General features: G+C 41.7%; 1 protein-coding gene across 6 annotated transcripts in view; it reads right to left on the bottom strand.

Moving 5' to 3' along the window:
- Positions 1 to 5,148: 5,148 nt before the first annotated feature.
- Positions 5,149 to 18,245, bottom strand: part of LOC109875543 (breast carcinoma-amplified sequence 3-like) — a 314,869-nt gene continuing 301,772 nt past the window's right edge. For all 6 annotated transcript variants that reach the window (XR_004203964.1, XM_031795791.1, XM_031795790.1 and 3 more), the window contains one exon: positions 5,149 to 9,046. Coding sequence is in view for 5 of the 6 variants with exons in the window: in XM_031795791.1 (XP_031651651.1) it covers positions 8,898 to 9,046 (149 nt within the window). In the remaining variant the exon portion in view is untranslated. The remainder of the gene's footprint in view (positions 9,047 to 18,245) is intronic.

The raw sequence follows: 18,245 nt of genomic DNA, 5'->3' as shown, positions 1-18,245 counted from the left end.
ATCTTCCCACCAACATTTACCTGCATTGTCATTGTCTGTGGTTGCAGGGTTGGGTAGGTTACTTCCTAAATGTAATATGTTACAGTTACTAGTTACCTGTCCAAAATTGTAATCAGTAACGTAACTTTTGGATTACCCAAACTCAGTAATCTGATTACATTGAGTTACTTTTATATTACTTTCCCCTTAAGAGGCATTAGAAGAAGACAAAAATGTATGTTACCAATTGAACGACATCTATGGCCGGATAAATCAATGTTAAAGTTTACATAGCTGGCCATATATGGATGTCAAATGACACTTTATGGGTTGGTTATTATGTAGGCTTCTTCTAACCCATCGCTTTCTACTACATATAATAATAGGATTAAATTATATCTTTACATTAAAAACCAAAGTCTATCAGAATGCCAGTCATTCCAATAAATGTTATACCCCTTGATCTTCAGGAATGGGACTTGGAAATATTGAAATATAAATTAGCCAATTTGTTTTACCTGAGCACAACCCCAAAACTAAGGACTTATTAGCCAGCCCTACTCTGTTGTTTATGATTTTGTTGTCGTGGAGGACTGATTGGGCTCATTGATTCGGGGTAAAAAAAAAAAAATGCTGCGCTCATGGAATGGCATGATTTGAGCACTAGTGAAAAGTGCTATTTACATGTGAAAAATGAACATTGCTATATGCCTATTGTTTTCCTTTTTGTAGTCAACACTTTGATATCTTGATAATATGCAGCTCTTTAAAGTGCAAATCCACAGATGAAACAATAACAAAATGGATTCCCCGCCTCTGTTTTGGTAAAAAGCTGAGGGATGGGCCTGGAGAAATGTAACCACTCTCAGATTAATAGAAAAGAGCTATGGATGGATTTACAAATATTGGAGAAAAACAAGCATTTTGGGGGATTCTCATGGAGTGTGAAAGTTGAACTAAGCTCATGAGACATCTATAAGTTATATTCTTCAATAATCAATGGATATATATATATATATATATAATTTATTAGTCCACAAATGGATGAAGCAACTACAAAATGGCCCTGTAAATCTACCAGAAGTGTGTGAGTTTGAGCATGTGTCTATTAGGCTTATGGATATAAAAAAAATATCAGCATGGATTAGATTTTGAAATAGGCTGGGATCAGCTGTTGCAAGAGCGCATGTTTCACTGGCTGTCCACTGGTTTCAAAAACAATGATTGATAGGCAGCTTAAACTGATTTGAATTCAACCATTATTGGGTTCAAATACACATTTAGATTTGTGAACAGCCATCCACAACAACCACAATCCGTAAGGCGCCAATAGCTAAATGAGAGAGCATCCATGTGATTCACATCAATGCGCTATGAAAATATCAATAATAAGTGATATCCGTATCGCCGTAGACTACACTGCCACTGTCATCCTTACCTCCAAGCGTTTATTCAAATTGGTTAATCTTTGGATGCCGACAGCAGTCGCACCATTGGAAGACATAGCTTGGACTGTAGCCTACAAAAGCCTATTCCTGCTCCTTTCCCGCTATCCATCAAACACATTTGGTGTGTCGTCATAGTGGTCTGACTCGCTCAGGTGGAACAAATTTAAACTTCCGCCCCTTTTCAACGCTGATTTTAATGTCACTGAGAAAACACAGAAGTGTCAAAGTTTTTTCGCTTACAATATTTTAGCTGGTAACGTAACGGATTACAGTTACCGGTTTTTGTAATCCCTTACATATACCCGATGTGGTTGAGAGTGAATTGAGTTTTTGTTTCTTTTCTGCTTCTGGCAACACAGGTTGAAAGCACAGGTTGAAAGCACACAATACTCCATGCAGCTTCGGGAATTTCCCTTCCCGCTGCCGGCCCTCTCGTCCCCGGATTCCCTACCTTTGATCAGCGAGGCCTGGCCCCAGAGCCACCGGAGCGGTGCAGCATGTGGGATGCTTATTCAATTACAACCCCGTCCGTGACCCTGGCATATATCATTAACCCCCTTACCTTCAATGCAGCGCGCTTTACACATGCGTAATGGGCCAGGTCACAAGTGAACACGTTTTTGCGCTAGCAGGATCTTACTTGAGTGCAAAATAGCATAAAGACGTAATTGTTTGGCCTTCATTGATTTCTGGAAAGATATAGACCAAAATCACTAAATTACTTACCATCTTTAAGCATATCATGCAATTATACACACAATTACTTGTTACTTTTATTTCTTATTCTTATCAGTATTTTTTTTTTAAACTGCATTGTTGGTTAGGGGCTCGTAAGTAAGCATTTCACTATAAGGTCTACTACACCTGTACCTATTCGGCGCATGTGACTAATACAATTTGATTTGATTCAATGAAACTTCCATATCATGGTTTCGGTCGAGTGACATTGAATGGACCTTAATTGATAGTTTCACTGATAACAGTGACTTACATTAAAAAAATTTTTTTTTAAATACCCTCAACATACCTCAGAGATGGCAGTTTTAGGATGCTGCTGATAGCAACCTGATAGAATAACATGGCTACTAAATCCATCAGGTATTTATACCACGCATTATAGCCTAATTATTTTCATTAAATTATGCGGGTTAAACCGTAGGATAGTTTGTGTGAGTGACCTATCCAACTGAAAGAGGATCTGATTCTGTGAGTAGGCCTAGAATACATTTAAAAAGCATTAGCCTATGGAGAAAGGAGAATAGGCTGAAGATTTTTTACATCTTTTGTAGGCCTACTGTTTACATTTTGTGAATACTGACAATAAAGGTAACAAGAAGAAATGATCCACCAGTTCGTTCGTGTTAAACTTTGACAATAGTGTTATAACAGTGATTTATTGACAATAGTGTTATAACAGTGATTTATTTGACAATAGTGTTATAACAGTGATTTATTTGACAATAGTGTTATAACAGTGATTTATTTGACAATAGTGTTATAACAGTGATTTATTTGACAATAGTGTTATAACAGTGATTTATTTGACAATAGTGTTATAACAGTGATTTATTTGACAATAGTGTTATAACAGTGATTTATTTGACAATAGTGTTATAACAGTGATTTATTTGACAATAGTGTTATAACAGTGATTTATTTGACAATAGTGTTATAACAGTGATTTATTTGACAATAGTGTTATAACAGTGATTTATTTGACAATAGTGTTATAACAGTGATTTCTTTGACAATAGTGTTATAACAGTGATTTATTTGACAATAGTGTTATAACAGTGATTTATTTGACAATAGTGTTATAACAGTGATTTATTTGACAATAGTGTTATAACAGTGATTTATTTGACAATAGTGTTATAACAGTGATTTCTTTGACAATAGTGTTATAACAGTGATTTCTTTGACAATAGTGTTATAACAGTGATTTGCACGCACCTTTGAATTTGTGTTGCAATGCTTTTTCTTTGTGTTGATTAACTGATGTAATGGAAGTCTTTACTAGATATATATGTTATAACCGCGTTAAGGTCATAATGCTACTGATTCACAACTTGTAAACAAGCTGCTGTACTCGAACATTGTTAGAGGTAGAGATATAGGACACATGCAAGTTACCTGTAAAGTGTATTTTATGTAGCTAAGAAAATTAAGATTTTTTTTTTATCCACGTGGGTCGATACTGATGTAGGCTACAAGTAGGTCTACCTACTAGATAGGGAAAGGTATATAATTAACTTCAGTAGCAAGCTTCATGTAATTGTTGCATCTGCAGTTAAAATAAACCGGAAAATAGTCCACAACAGAAATAAATGGGAGATTATAGCCTAGGTGTTGGAAGTTCTCTGACCGACTTCAGAAGTGGAAGGTAGACAATATAGCCTAGCCCTATAAACCAGTAGTGCCCAGACTTTTTCGGTTACTGTACCACCAACTGAATTTAGCTCTCCCCGGAGTACCCCTGAAGTACCCCCTCGTGCATTTACCAGTAGACTTCTCAAGTACCCCATGTGGATCAACCTTGTGGATAGGCCAAGTAGCCCCAGGGGCCTTAGTACCGCTGGTTGGAAACCACTGCTATAGACTAACCATTTTGGTTTGTTCAAATGTCTTAGCTCAAATAGCTATGAGAGAAACGATAAACTAATGTCGTATTGATGGATTAACAACCCAATTGACAACATACATGCGTATATAGCAGATCAGTTTCTGTTTAGGATCGTAACTCTATAACAGCCTTGATCAATTTGATGTGAAAGGCTATTATGTTTCACATGCATTCAGTTCCCTTGAGAATAACCTAATTTTTCGCCTTATTGCTCTCTACTATAGGCTACAGTCCTGTCAAATTCGTGTTTACTTAACAGAGTTGAACTTGTTGACAGTGCTTCAAAATTAAATGTTCAATTCATGCAACAGAAAACATTGAATCGTAATATATACAGAGGCGATATGAAATTACCTGAGGTCCGGGGAAAACTACTTATTTCAGTCATACTTTAATTTATCGACAAGAAAAGCACTTTCCCGTATTACATTTCGAACGTAACCTCTCACACGATGGTCTCTATCATTGAATTAGAAATAAGTGTACACATACTATAATCTTGTTCAGAATAAGGCGATTAGGGTCCTCAAAAGTAAGTGTTTTTCGTTTGAATACAGTGTAGAAGTAAGTGTTTTTCGTTTGAATAAACACATTGATGCGTAACATTTTTTGACACTGTAAACAATACAGAACTGTTAGGTTATATCAAAGAATATTCGCCTCCGGTTAGACGATTGAAAAGCATGACCTGAAAAGTGACAAGATTACGTGTGTATATTAAATTAACAATAATAATAGCCCTATGTGAAGTCTAATTGGTCTTTGGGTTGTATTTGTTGTATTCACTAAAAGATCATAACATGTCATCGACATACCTGCAATAACCACGGTATTTCCCACTATAATTTGTCTGTCATATTCATATGAAAATAGGATATAATGAAACGGATGCCACTATAAATTCATCCGCAAGTATGACTATTTGATACCCATTGACATTCTTACATTTATCATTTAACAGACACTCTTATCCAGAGCGATTTACAGTAGTGAGTGTATACATTCAACTTGATTCATTCCTATTTGCTATCCAGTTGGCTCCTTTGAGGATCAAAGGAGTGCACTGAGGAGAGCAAAATAATTGAGTGATACAAAAAATAGGGAATTTTACTTGCCTTTATTTGCTAACAATGTAACAGTTTTATACTCTATTTAGTTGAGGATGACAACAATTAAATGCAATCAAAATATATAAGATCTGATATTGTACACACAATATAATGCTATTAGTCTGTTGAGAAATTATTGAATGTAAGTGAATAACAATTTTCATCACATTTCAAGACAGATAAGTACACTAATAAAATACACAAAGTTAAAGAAATATACACGTTTGGATAGAGATCATTTTATTAAATTTTTCTACAGTGGATGTTGTGTTTTTTTGAGCAAAACAATGTTAGCAAAAGCTTAGCAAACCTGTCCATAAGTGGTTGTAGCTAGCTATGTATTAATGATGCTTCTCTCCTGGTGCCAACCTTCTCTCTCTCCTCTCTCTGCTCCTATTCAGAGTTTGCTGGCAGAGGAGGATGGGTATTAATGGAGACTGTCACAGGAGAGGAGGGTAACGACCAGGGGCCTGTTAAGGAGGCAAACAACGTTTTGAAACAGGGAGGTACGATTTGTACTTGATCAATAAGAACACAGGTACAGTTTTTCAGATGTGAAATGATTAGTTAAGGTGTGCCCTCCTTATCAGGCCCCTGCCCCTGGTAGAGGTGCCAGCTGGGGCACTGGCCTGGGCATGGTCCCCTCAGACTCAGAGAGACATTGCAAGGCACCATGTCACAGCACCAGGGGCGTGTCAGTGGGCAAACCATAGAAATATAACGGAAAGAACAGGCATCCCCATTCAAGTCTATTATGCCATAATAGAGCCTCACAGTGGAGGTGTCATGACTCTCATAAAACCTAGTGGTCAAACAGGGAAATGGTTCTAATCATTTTTCCACCATTCATTTTTCCCATAGGGGATTTTAGAAACACTTAAAATAAGGGCTGTGTTTTGTGTAGGTTTACCCTGGCATGATGTTTTGATAACCGTGTTAATCTCTCTCGGACAAGGTGACTTTTATCAATATATTCCGCTCTATTTACTCTCAGAATCGAAAGTGCTAATTAGCACTCTTACCTTTGCCTCGATTCGTCAGTCTCGCCCAGATCATCATGGCATTTGTAGTTCTTCAGGATAGCCATATTAGCAGCTAATTAGCATTTCATTGTTGGGGGGTAAATAAAGGTGAATATATTAATATCTCCTAGAGATTTACATGGTTATTAAAACGTCACCCCAGGGTAAGCCCACATGAAACACAACCCTTATCTTAAGTGTTTCTAAAATTAGGCTAGGTTTAATGGGTATTATGACTCATAGGGTGTGTTTGTAAATTCACTCTGGTGTGCCTGAGTGTGCTCAGAGAGCCCTCTGGCCGTTCAGAGCGTACACTGGACGCTCTAGCCGAGGAGTAGGGTTGATCTGAGCATTCTGACCTCACAATGGCAGTCAAGCACCCAAGCTAACTGGCCAACATTGGCTAGCTACTTCCAGAAAACAAATGAGAGAACACCTCACGCTGACCATTTTACTCCCTCTAGCAAAGTTGATTAGGCTGTTTTCATGTTATCCAGAGCGTTGGTGACTGTTACTGTGCTGCTGGCAAATATTTAATTACGCTTTTTTGCCGACGTTTACTGGCATCAGCCATATTCAACGGGTGCTGAGCGTTTGTAAATTCAGCAGTTATCTGCGTTCTGGCACACTCAGACAAGAGTGCTCTGAAATTGTAATAGATAGCCAGAGTGAATTTATGAACACACCCATAATGGGCTACTCTATCGGTGGACCAGTAAAATCAGGTCAAAATGGCAGGGTTAGGGGTTCCAAGCCTGTTCTATTGATTCTTTTTGTATGGAGAAAACAACCTGAAGAAGAGAGCAGAGCATGCCTGAGTATGCCTGCTCAAACACATTCACATGGCCATTGTTTCAGTCTCAGCTCCAGTTTTGGTCCCGTCTAAGGTAAGTGAATTGCATTTAAATAAGACAGTTGCACAAGACAGTTCACATAATTGTCGATTTAAAGAAATTCAGCCAATACAATACAAGCCCTACATCAATTAGTCTTGTACTGATTTTTTAACATTTTGAAGTTCATTTGACTCTTGATCTGAGTGATACGTTTTAGAGTGTTGTATTCACGGTCTGCTTTTCCACAATAAACTGGCAGAAAATGTGCACTGGCTTTGGTGTGGTTTATTTATTTTCATTAAATTAAACGAGAAGTCACTACATTTACAAAAGCACTTGCTGATAACTTTTGTTCACGTGATTGAAACAATGACTCTGCAGGTGTAATATTTATTAAAGCATATATGAAATCATTGAGTATCCAGGGGTGATAATAACACATCAATACATTTCATTAACATGAATGTATAGCAAATAACGATTTGGTATTTTACAAAACCAATATTAGTAAAAATGTATTAATAAGCATGTGTTCTGTATTAAAAGGAATACATTCATCATGCCTCTTTTATGTTACATTGTCCAGTGACCAAGCAGCAGTAGCCATCGACTTATTCAACATGCAGAATTACGGGAACATGGCTGTGTTCAGTAGGGTGTTCTATAAAATGTATTTCTACCTGAAAGTCCTGTAACGTAGCATTTTTCTGAACAGACCCGTGTAGTCAACCAGACATCCATTCCCCAGACAAAGGACTAGGATTGTATCGTGTTATAAATTAAAATGTTGACAAACACTAAATACAAAATCAGTGACCAAATATTTATAACCTGTTTTAAGTCTCAAAGGTGAGTCTATCTTTCTGTTCTCACTAGTGCATCAGATCACACTTCATTTCAAGTCCTATGTGGTCTGGTCAAGTCTAGCAAAGAAAAGCAAGCTGGCAAAGTAGTTATTCACCATTTGGGGTGTGTTTGAGGTGTGTGTGCACGCAAGTAAGGAATAAGCCATTTCTTTTGTTAAAGCACAAACCTGTTTTTTGTTGCAAAAAAAGAAAAAGAAAATCCTAATCAAAGCAAGATGAAATCATCAGAAGACACTCGACTCAACAAACTAAAAAGATACCCACCAAAACCATCAATGTTACCAAATGAAGAGAAAACCATACATGGAAGTGATTTGGTCTTAATAAGCAAAGCTAATATACATTACAGCGCGCATGCTGAGCAAGGTCGTTATCTTCAGAAGTAAAAAACTACAGCTACATTAGGTCCATCACCATTTACATGCTTGTGAAAAAGTCAAAGTGACACGTAGTTAACTCCATAACAACATGTCTAGCTAAATAACAAACTTCAACTATTTCACACACCCAAAATGAAACACACGCCATGTGACACATCACCACACACACACACACACACGCACGCACACAGACAGACAGACGGACAGACAGAGACACACACACACAGACAGACAGACAGACAGAGACAGACAGACAGACAGAGACACACACACAGACAGACAGAGACACACACATCGGTAGGTGGGAGTAACACTGGACAGTTCCTGGATTTGGAAAGAGAGAGGAGGGAACATGAAAAGGGAACCACTGCTCACAATAACATCCTAATGAACATCAACATGGCGAGAGACCGGAAGACATCAGGACTGTCTGGCTGTGCTGTGTGAAGAGGTAGGATGGATGGTAGGTAGCAGACCTGGGTTCAAATACTTTATCTGGGCTTTATTGAGCTTGTCTAGAACCAATAGAATAGTTGTAAAATGTAGTCCCATCCCATCAGGCACCCCAGGCAGACAAAAGCAAACACTCAAAGCATTTGAAAGACTTAAAATAGTATTTGACCCAAGGTCTCCTCTAGGGGAATCCGGAGGGGAAGAGGCTGAGGGGCTGGCTCTCGTTGGTGGGCAGTGGAGAGCGGTAGCCCTCAAAGTTACGGGGGATGGAGCCGCTGGTGGAACCAGAGCTGTTGCTGAGAGTCTCAATGCTGCCCTCCCTCTGGAGCTCTGTGGGGGTGAGACACACACACACACACACACACACACACACACACACACACACACACACACACACACACACACACACACACACACACACACACACACACACACACACACACACACACACACACACACACACACACACACAATGAAAATTCCAATCTTCTATGAGCTGTACATTGAAAGTGGTGTAACGATTTAAGTAGATTATGTAGTGCTGAGTGGGATTTTGTCTTGTTTCTGTCTGTGTACCAAACCAATAAAAATGTACATTCACATATAAAGCCGCCAGATGTTGTCTTTATCAGAGGCCAAGGCGGAGCTACAACCATTTTGCGTCTCCCTATCCAACTCTACCAGATCTACAACAGATGAAGTGTCTATAGGGGACAAGGGCTAGGGGCTGTTTCTGGACAGGGCCCAAAACGCCACTCCCTCCACTACCATGTCTCTGGGTTGGTTGGTCTGCTCTGTCAAACACACTGACTCTCAACCTGATTCATTAACCATCCCAGTAGTAACAGTAACAGTACGGTATGCCAGCTAGCAGTCTGCTCCTGTATAGACTGACACACTGTCTGACAGGCTGCTCCAAAACCATTCACAGGAAACGGTTACATGTCAGTCTATGGCCATACGGAACATATTAAAGAGAAGACATGTTGTAAAACATATCCGTCAAGATGGGTGCAGACTGGCATGGTCTGAGGAAGGAATGAAGGCAGTGATCTACGTGATGCATTTTGACACAGATCAGACATATACACCAGTCCTATTGATCATGGTATATATGACGACGATTGGGGGTATGGGGGGGGTGTGCGTGCTAACCACTAGGCCCTCTGCTAACCCCTCGGCCCTCTATCCTAACCCCATCCCCTAGCCCCTCTACTAGCCACTAGCCCCTCTACTTACCCTAGCCCCTGTCTCCATATCCCAGCCCAGATCATGATGGCATTTGTAGTTCTTTAAGATAGCCACATTAGATGGCATTTTTGGGGGGTAAATACAGGCGAATATATGAATAAAAGTGTGAGATTTACTTGGTTATTAAAACGTCACCCCAGGGTAAGCCCACATGAAACACAGCCCTTATTTTAAGTGTTACTAAATCCCCTATGGAAAAAATGAATGGTAAAAAAACGATTGGAACCATTTTCCTGTTTGACCGCTAGGTTTTATGGGTATGATGACTCACAGGGTGTGTTCATAAATTCCCTCTGGTGAGTGTGCTCAGAGAACTCTCGGAAATTCAGAGCATTTTGCTCTCAGAGCATTCAGAGCGTCCAGTGTACGCTCTATTCGAGGAGTGGGGTTGATCCGAGCGTTCTGACCTCCTGGAAGGATATCGACATCATCCCGTCAGCACAGGATGAATGGTTATTCTTTAAAAGTGCCTTCCTCACCATCTTAAATAAGCATGCCCCATTAAAAAAATGTAGAAGCAGGAACAGATATAGCCCTTGGTTCACTCCAGACCTGACTGCCCTTGACCAGCACAAAAACAATCTGTGGTGTACTGCACTAGCATCAAATAGCCCCCGTGATATGCAACGTTTCAGGGAAGTTAGGAACCCATATACACAAGCAGTTAGGAAAGCTAAGGCTAGCTTTTTCAAACAGAAATTTGCATCCTGTAGCAAAAACTCAAAAAAGGTTTGGGACACTAAAGTCCATGGAGAATAAGAGCACCTCCTCCCAGCAGCTCACTGCACTGAGGCTAGGAAACACTGTCACCACCGATAAATCCATGATCCCCAAAGATTGGAAAGCTGCCACGGTCATCCCCGTCTCCAAAGAGGAAGACACTCTGGATCCAAACTGTTACAGACCTATCTCTATCCTACCCTTCCTTTCTGTCTTCGAAAGACAAGTTAACAAAAAGATCACAGACCATTTTGAATCCCACCGTACCTTCTCCGCTATGCAATCTGGCTTCAGAGCTGGTCATGGGTGCATCTTAGCCACGCTCAAGGTCCTAAACGATATCATAACTGCCATCGATACAGTACTGTGCAGCCGTATTCATCGACCTGGCAAAGGCTTTCAACTCTGTCAATCACCACATTCTTATCGGCAGACTCAACAGCCTTGGGTTATCAAATAACTGCCTCGCCTGGTTCACCAACTACTTCTCTGATAGAGTTCAGTGTGTCAAATCGGAGGGCCTGTTGTCCGGACCCCTGGCAGTCTCTATGGGGGTGCCACAGGGTTCAATTCTCGGGTCGACTCTCTTCTCTATATACATCAATGATGTCGCTCTTGCTGCTGGTGATTCTCTGATCCACCTCTACGCAGACGACACCATTCTGTATACTTCTGGCCCTTCTTTAGACACTGTGCTAACTAACCTCTAGACAAGCTTCACTGCCATACATCACTCCTTCCGTGGCTTCCAACTGCTCTTAAATGCAAGTAAAACTAAATGCATGCTATTCAAACTGTCGCTGCCCGCACCTGCCCGCCCGTCCAGCATCACTACTCTGGACGGTTCTGACTTAGAATATGTGGACAACTACAAATACCTAGGTGTCTGGTTAGACTGTAAACTCTCATTCCAGACTCACATTAAGCATCTCCAATCCAAAATGAAATCTAGAATTGGCTTCCTATTTCGCATCAAAGCATCCTTCACTCATCTTTCGCTCCGCCTTATCTCAGTTCACTGGTCACGATGGCAACACCCATCCGTAGCACGCGCTCCAGCAGGTGTATCTCACTGATCATCCCTAAAGACAACACCTCATTTGGCCGCCTTTCGTTCCAGTTCTCTGCTGCCTGTGACTGGAACGAATTGCAAAAATCGCTGAAGTTGGAGACTTTTATCTCCCTCACCAACTTCAAACATCTGCTATCTGAGCAGCTAACTGATCGCTGCAGCTGTACATAGTCTATCGGTAAATAGCCCACCCATTTTTACCTACCTCATCCCCATACTGTTTTTATTATGTACTTTTCTGCTCTTTTGCACACCAATATCTCTACCTGTACATGACCATCTGATCATTTATCACTCCAGTGTTAATCTGCAAAATTGTAATTATTCGCCTACCTCCTCATGCCTTTTGCACACAATGTATATTGGGACGACAGGGTAGCCTAGTGGTTAGAGCGTTGGCCTAGTAACCGGAAGGTTGCAAGTTCAAAACCCGGGCTGACAAGGTACAAATCTGTCGTTCTGCCCCTGAACAGGCAGTTAACCCACTGTTCCTAGGCCGTCATTGAAAATAAGAATTTGTTCTTAACTGACTTGCCTAGTAAAATAAAGGTAAAAAAATAAAAAATATAGACTCCCCTTTTTTTCTACTGTGTTATTGACTTGTTAATTGTTTACTCCATGTGTAACTCTGTGTTGTCTGTTCACACTGCTATGCTTTATCTTGGCCAGGTCGCAGTTGCAAATGAGAACTTGTTCTCAACTAGCCTACGTGGTTAAATAAAGGTCAAATAAAAAAATAAAAATGCTGCCAAACATACCCTCCTAAAACTGACTATCCTACCAATCCTCGACTTCGGCGATGTCAAAATAGCCTCCAACACTCTACTCAACAAATTGGATGCAGTCTATCACAGTGCCATCTGTTTTGTCACCGAAGCCCCATATACTACCCACCACTGCGACCTGTACGCTCTCGTTGGCTGGCCCTCGCTTCATATTAGTCGACAAACCCACTGGCTCCAGGTCATCTACAAGTCTTTTCTAGGTAAAGCCCCGCCTTATCTCAGTTCACTGGTCACCATTAGCAGCACCCAGCCGCAGCACGCGCTCAGCCCCAAAGCCAATTCCTCCTTTGGCCGCCTTTCCTTACAGTTCTCTGCTGCCAATGACTGGAATGAACTGCAAAAATCACTAAAGCTGGAGACTTATCTCTCCCTCACTAACTTCAAGCACCAGCTGTCAGAGCAGCTACCAGATCATTGCACCTGTACATAGCCCATCCAACTACCATTCCATATTTTATCTAAAGGGTGGCATCCATAAGTCTAAATATGTCTGTTACATTGCACAACCTTCAATGTTATGTCATATTTACGTAAAATTCGGGCAAATTAGTTTGCAACGAGCCAGGCGGCCCAAACTGTTGCATATACTCTGACTCTGCGTGCAATGAACGCAAGAGAAGTGACACAACTTCCCTAGTTTAATATTGCCTGCTAACATGAAATTCTTTTAACTAAATATGCAGGTTTAAAAATATATACTTCTGCTGTGTATTGATTTTAAAAAGGCATTGCGCCTCCAACTCAATCATCAAGTTTGCGGACGACACTACAGTGGTAGGCTTGATTACCAACAACGACGAGACGGCCTACAGGGAGGAGGTGAGGGCCCTTGGAGTGTGGTGTCAGGAAAGTAACCTCACACTCAACGTCAACAAAACAAAGGAGATGATTGTGGACTTCAGGAAACAGCAGAGGGAGCACCCCCCTATCCACATCGACGGGACAGTAGTGGAGAGGGTAGTAAGTTTTAAGTTCCTCGGCGAACACATCACGGACAAACTGAATTGGTCCACCCACACAGACAGCGTTGTGAAGAAGGCGCAGCAGCGGCAACTGCTCCGCCCACAACCGTAAGGCTCTCCAGAGGGTAGTGAGGTCTGCACAACGCATCACTGGGGGCAAACTACCTGCCCTCCAGGACACCTACACCACCCGATGTCACAGGAAGGCCATAAAGATCATCAAGGACAACAACCATCCGAGCCACTGTCTGTTCACCGCGCTATCATCCAGAAGGCGAGGTCAGTACAGGTTAGAGGTCGACCGAAAAAATCGGAATGGGCGATTAATTAGGGCCGATTTCAAGTTTTCATAACAATCGGAAATCTGTATTTTTGGGCGCCGATTTGCAGATGTAATTATTATTTTTTTAGACCATTATTTAACTAGGCAAGTCAGTTAAGAATACATTATTTTCAATGACGGCTTAGGATTAGTGGGTTAACTGCCTTGTTCAGGGACAGAACGACAGATTTTCACCATGTCAGCTCGGGGGATCCAATCTTGCTACCTTACAGTTAACTAGTCAAATGCAATAATGACCTGCCTCTATCTCTTGTTGCACTCCACAAGACTGCCTGTTACGCGAATGCAGTAAGCCAAGGTAAGTTGCTAGCTAGCGTTCAACTTATATTATAAAAAACAATCAATCATAATCACTAGTTAACTACACATGGTTGATGATATTACTAGATATTATCTAGCGTGTCCTGAGTTGCACTTAATCTGACTGAGCATACAAGCATACAAGTATGTGACTGAGCGGTGGTAGGCAGAAGCAGGCACGTAAACATTAATTCAAACAGCACTTTTGTGCGTTTTGCCAGCAGCTCTTCGTTGTGCGTCAAGCATTGCGCTGTTTATGACTTCAAGCCTATCAACTCCCAAGATGAGGCTGGTGTAACCGAAGTGAAATGGCTAGCTAGTTAGCGCGCGCTAATAGTGTTTCAAACGTCACTCGCTCTGAGCCTTCTAGTAGTTGTTCCCCTTGCTATGCATGGGTAACGCTGCTTCGATGATGGCTGTTGTCGTTGTCTTACTGGTTCGAGCCCAGGGAGGAGCGAGGAGAGGGACGGAAGCTATACTGTTACACTGGCAATACTAAAGTGTCTATAAGAACATCCAATAGTCAACGGTTAATGAATTACAAATGGTATAGAGGGAAATAGTCCTATAATTCCTTAAATAACTACAACCTAAAACTTCTTACCTGGGAATATTGAAGAGTCATGTTAAAAGGAACCACAAGCTTTCATATGTTCTCATGTTCTGAGCAAGGAACTGAACCATTAGCTTTCTTACATGGCACATATTTTATATGGAACATATTGCACTTTTACTTTCTTCTCCAACACTTTGTTTTTGCATTATTTAAACCAAATGTAACATGTTTCATTATTTACTTGAAGCTAAATTGATTTTATTGATGTATTATATTAAGTTAAAATAAGTGTTCATTCAGTATTGTTGTAATTGTCATTATTACAAATAAACAAATAAAAATCGGTCGATTAATTGGCATCTGCTTTTTTGGTCCTCCAATAATCGGTATCGGCGTTGAAAAATCATAATCGGTCGACCTCTAGTACAGGTGCATCAAAGCTGGGACTGAGAGTCTGAAAAACAGCTTCTATCTCAAGGCCATCAGACTGTTAAACAGCCACCACTAACATTGAGTGGCTGCTGCCAACATACTGACTCAACTCCAGCTCACTTTAATAATGGAAATTGATGTAAAACCGAAAATGGATGTACCACTAGCCACTTTAAACAATGCCACTTAATACACTGCTCAAAAAAATAAAGGGAACACTAAAATAACACATCCTAGATCTGAATGAATGAAATATTCTTATTAAATACTTTTTTCTGTACATAGTTGAATTTATCAACCCATGGAGGTCTGAATTTGGAGTCACCCTCAAAATTAAAGTGGAAAACCACACTACAGGCTGATCCAACTTTGATGTAATGTCCTTAAAACAAGTCAAAATGAAGCTTAGTAGTGTGTGTGGCCTCCACGTGCCTGTATGACCTCCCTACACCGCTGGACATGCTCCTGATGAGGTGGCGGATGGTCTCCTGAGGGATCTTCTCCCAGACCTGGACTAAAGCATCCGCCAACTCCTGGACAGTCTGTGGTGCAACGTGGCGTTGTTGGATGGAGCGAGACATGATGTCCCAGATGTGCTCAATTGGATTCAGGTCTGGGGAACGGGCGGGCCAGTCCATAGCATCAATGCCTTCCTCTTGCAGGAACTGCTGACACACACCAGCCACATGAGGTCTAGCATTGTCTTGCATTAGGAGGAACCCAGGACCAACTGCACCAGCATATGGTCTCACAAGGGGTCTGAGGATCTCATCTCGGTACCTAATGGCAGTCAGGCTACCTCTGGCGAGCACATGGAGGGCTGTGCGGCCCCCAAAGAAATGCCACCCCACACCATGACTGACCCACCGCCAAACCGGTCATGCTGGAGGATGTTGCAGGCAGCAGAACGTTCTCCACGGCGTCTCCAGACTCTGTCACGGGCTCAGTGTGAACCTGCTTTCATCTGTGAAGAGCACAGGGAGCCAGTGGTGAATTTGCCAATCTTGGTGTTCTCTGGCAAATGCCAAACGTCCTGCACGGTGTTAGGCTGTAAGCACAACCCCCACCTGTGGACGTCAGGTCCTCATACCACCCTCATGGAGTCTGTTTCTGACCGTTTGAGCAGACACATGCACATTTGTGGCCTGCTTGAGGTCATTTTGCAGGGCTCTGGCAGTGCTCCTCCTTGCACACAGGCGGAGGTAGCGGTCCTGCTGCTGGGTTGTTGCCCTCCTACGGCCTCCTCCACGTCTCCTGATGTACTGGCCTGTCTCCTGGTAGCGCCTCCATGCTCTGGACACTACGCTGACAGACACAGCAAACCTTCTTGCCACAGCTCACATTGATGTGCCATCCTGGATGTGCTGCACTACCTGAGCCACTTGTGTGGGTTGTAGACTCCGTCTCATGCTACCACTAGAGTGAAAGCACCGCCAGCATTCAAAAGTGACCAAAACATCAGCCAGGAAGCATAGGAACTGAGAAGTGGTCTGTTGTCACCACCTGCAGAACCACTCCTTTATTGGGGGTGTCTTGCTAATTGCCTATAATTTCCACCTGTTGTCAATTCCATTTGCACAACAGCATGTGAAATGTATTGTCAATCAGTTTTGCTTCCTAAGTGGACAGTTTGATTTCACAGGAGTGTGATTGACTTGGAGTTACATTGTGTTGTTTAAGTGTTCCCTTTATTTTTTTAAGCAGTGTATAATGTTTACATACCCTACATTACTCATCTCATATGTATATGTATATACTGTACTCTATCATCTACTGCATCTTGCCATCTTTATGTAATACATGTATCACTAGCCACTTTAAACTATGACACTTTTATGTTTACATACCCTACATTACTCATCTCATATGTATATACTGTACTCGATACCATCTACTGCATCTTGCCTATGCCGTTCTGTACCATCACTCAGTCATATATCTTTATGTACATATTCTTTATCCCTTTACACTTGTGTGTATAAGGTAGTAGTTTTGGAATTGTTAGGTTAGATTACTCGTTGGTTATTACTGCATGGTCAGAACTAGAAGCACAAGCATTTCGCTACACTCGCATTAACATCTGCTAACCATGTGTATGTGACAAATTAAATTTGATTTGATGTTTATGGTTAGGTACATTCGTGCAACGATTATGCTTTTTTCGCAAATACGCTTTTGTTAAATCATCCCCCGTTTGGCGAAGTAGGCTATGATTCAATGATAAATAACAGGCACCGCATCGATTATATGCAACGCAGGACATGCTAGATAAACTAGTAATATCATCAACCATGTGTAGTTAACTAGTGATTATGTTAAGATTGATTGTTTTTCATAAGATAGGTTTAATGCTAGCTAACACCTTACCTTGGCTCCTTGCTGCACTCGCATAACAGGTAGTCAGCCTGCCACACAGTCTCCTCGTGAAGTGCAATGTAATCGGCCATAATCGTTGTCCAAAAATGCCGATTACAGATTGTTATAAAAACTTGAAATCGGTCCTAATTAATTGGCCCTTCTGATTAATCGGTCGACCTCTACTCCTAACCCCTAGCCTCTCTCTCCTAACCCCTAGCCCCTTTCTCCTAACCCCTAGCCCCTTTCTCCTAACCCCTAGCCCCTCTCTCCTAACCCCTAGCCTCTCTCTCTCTCTCCTAACCCTCAACCCCTTGCCCCTCTCTCTTAACCCCTAGCCCCTTTCTCCTAACCCCTAGCCTCTCTCTCCTAACCCCTCTCTCCTAACCCCTAGCCTCTCTCTCCTAACCCTCAACCCCTAGCCCCTCTCTCCTAACCCCTAGCCTATCTCCCCTAACCCTCAACCCCTAGCCTCTCTCTCCTAACCCCTCTCTCCTAACCCCTCTCTCCTAACCCCTAGCCCCTCTCTCCTAACCCCTAGCCTCTCTCTCCTAACCCTCAACCCCTAGCCCCTCTCTCCTAACCCCTAGCCTATCTCCCCTAACCCTCAACCCCTATTCCCTCTCTCCTAACCCCTCTATCTCCTAATCCATAACCCCTCTCTCTCCTAACCCATAACCCTTCTCTCCTAACCCTTACTCCCTATCTCCTAACCCCTAAACCATTCTTGTTCTAACTCATAATAGTCCTACA

The sequence above is a fragment of the Oncorhynchus kisutch genome, linkage group LG18 (assembly GCF_002021735.2).
Source record: "Oncorhynchus kisutch isolate 150728-3 linkage group LG18, Okis_V2, whole genome shotgun sequence".
In the NCBI taxonomy this organism is placed as follows: domain Eukaryota; kingdom Metazoa; phylum Chordata; class Actinopteri; order Salmoniformes; family Salmonidae; genus Oncorhynchus; species Oncorhynchus kisutch.
Note: the sequence above shows the minus strand (reverse complement) of the source record. Positions and strands in the feature narration are given on the sequence as shown.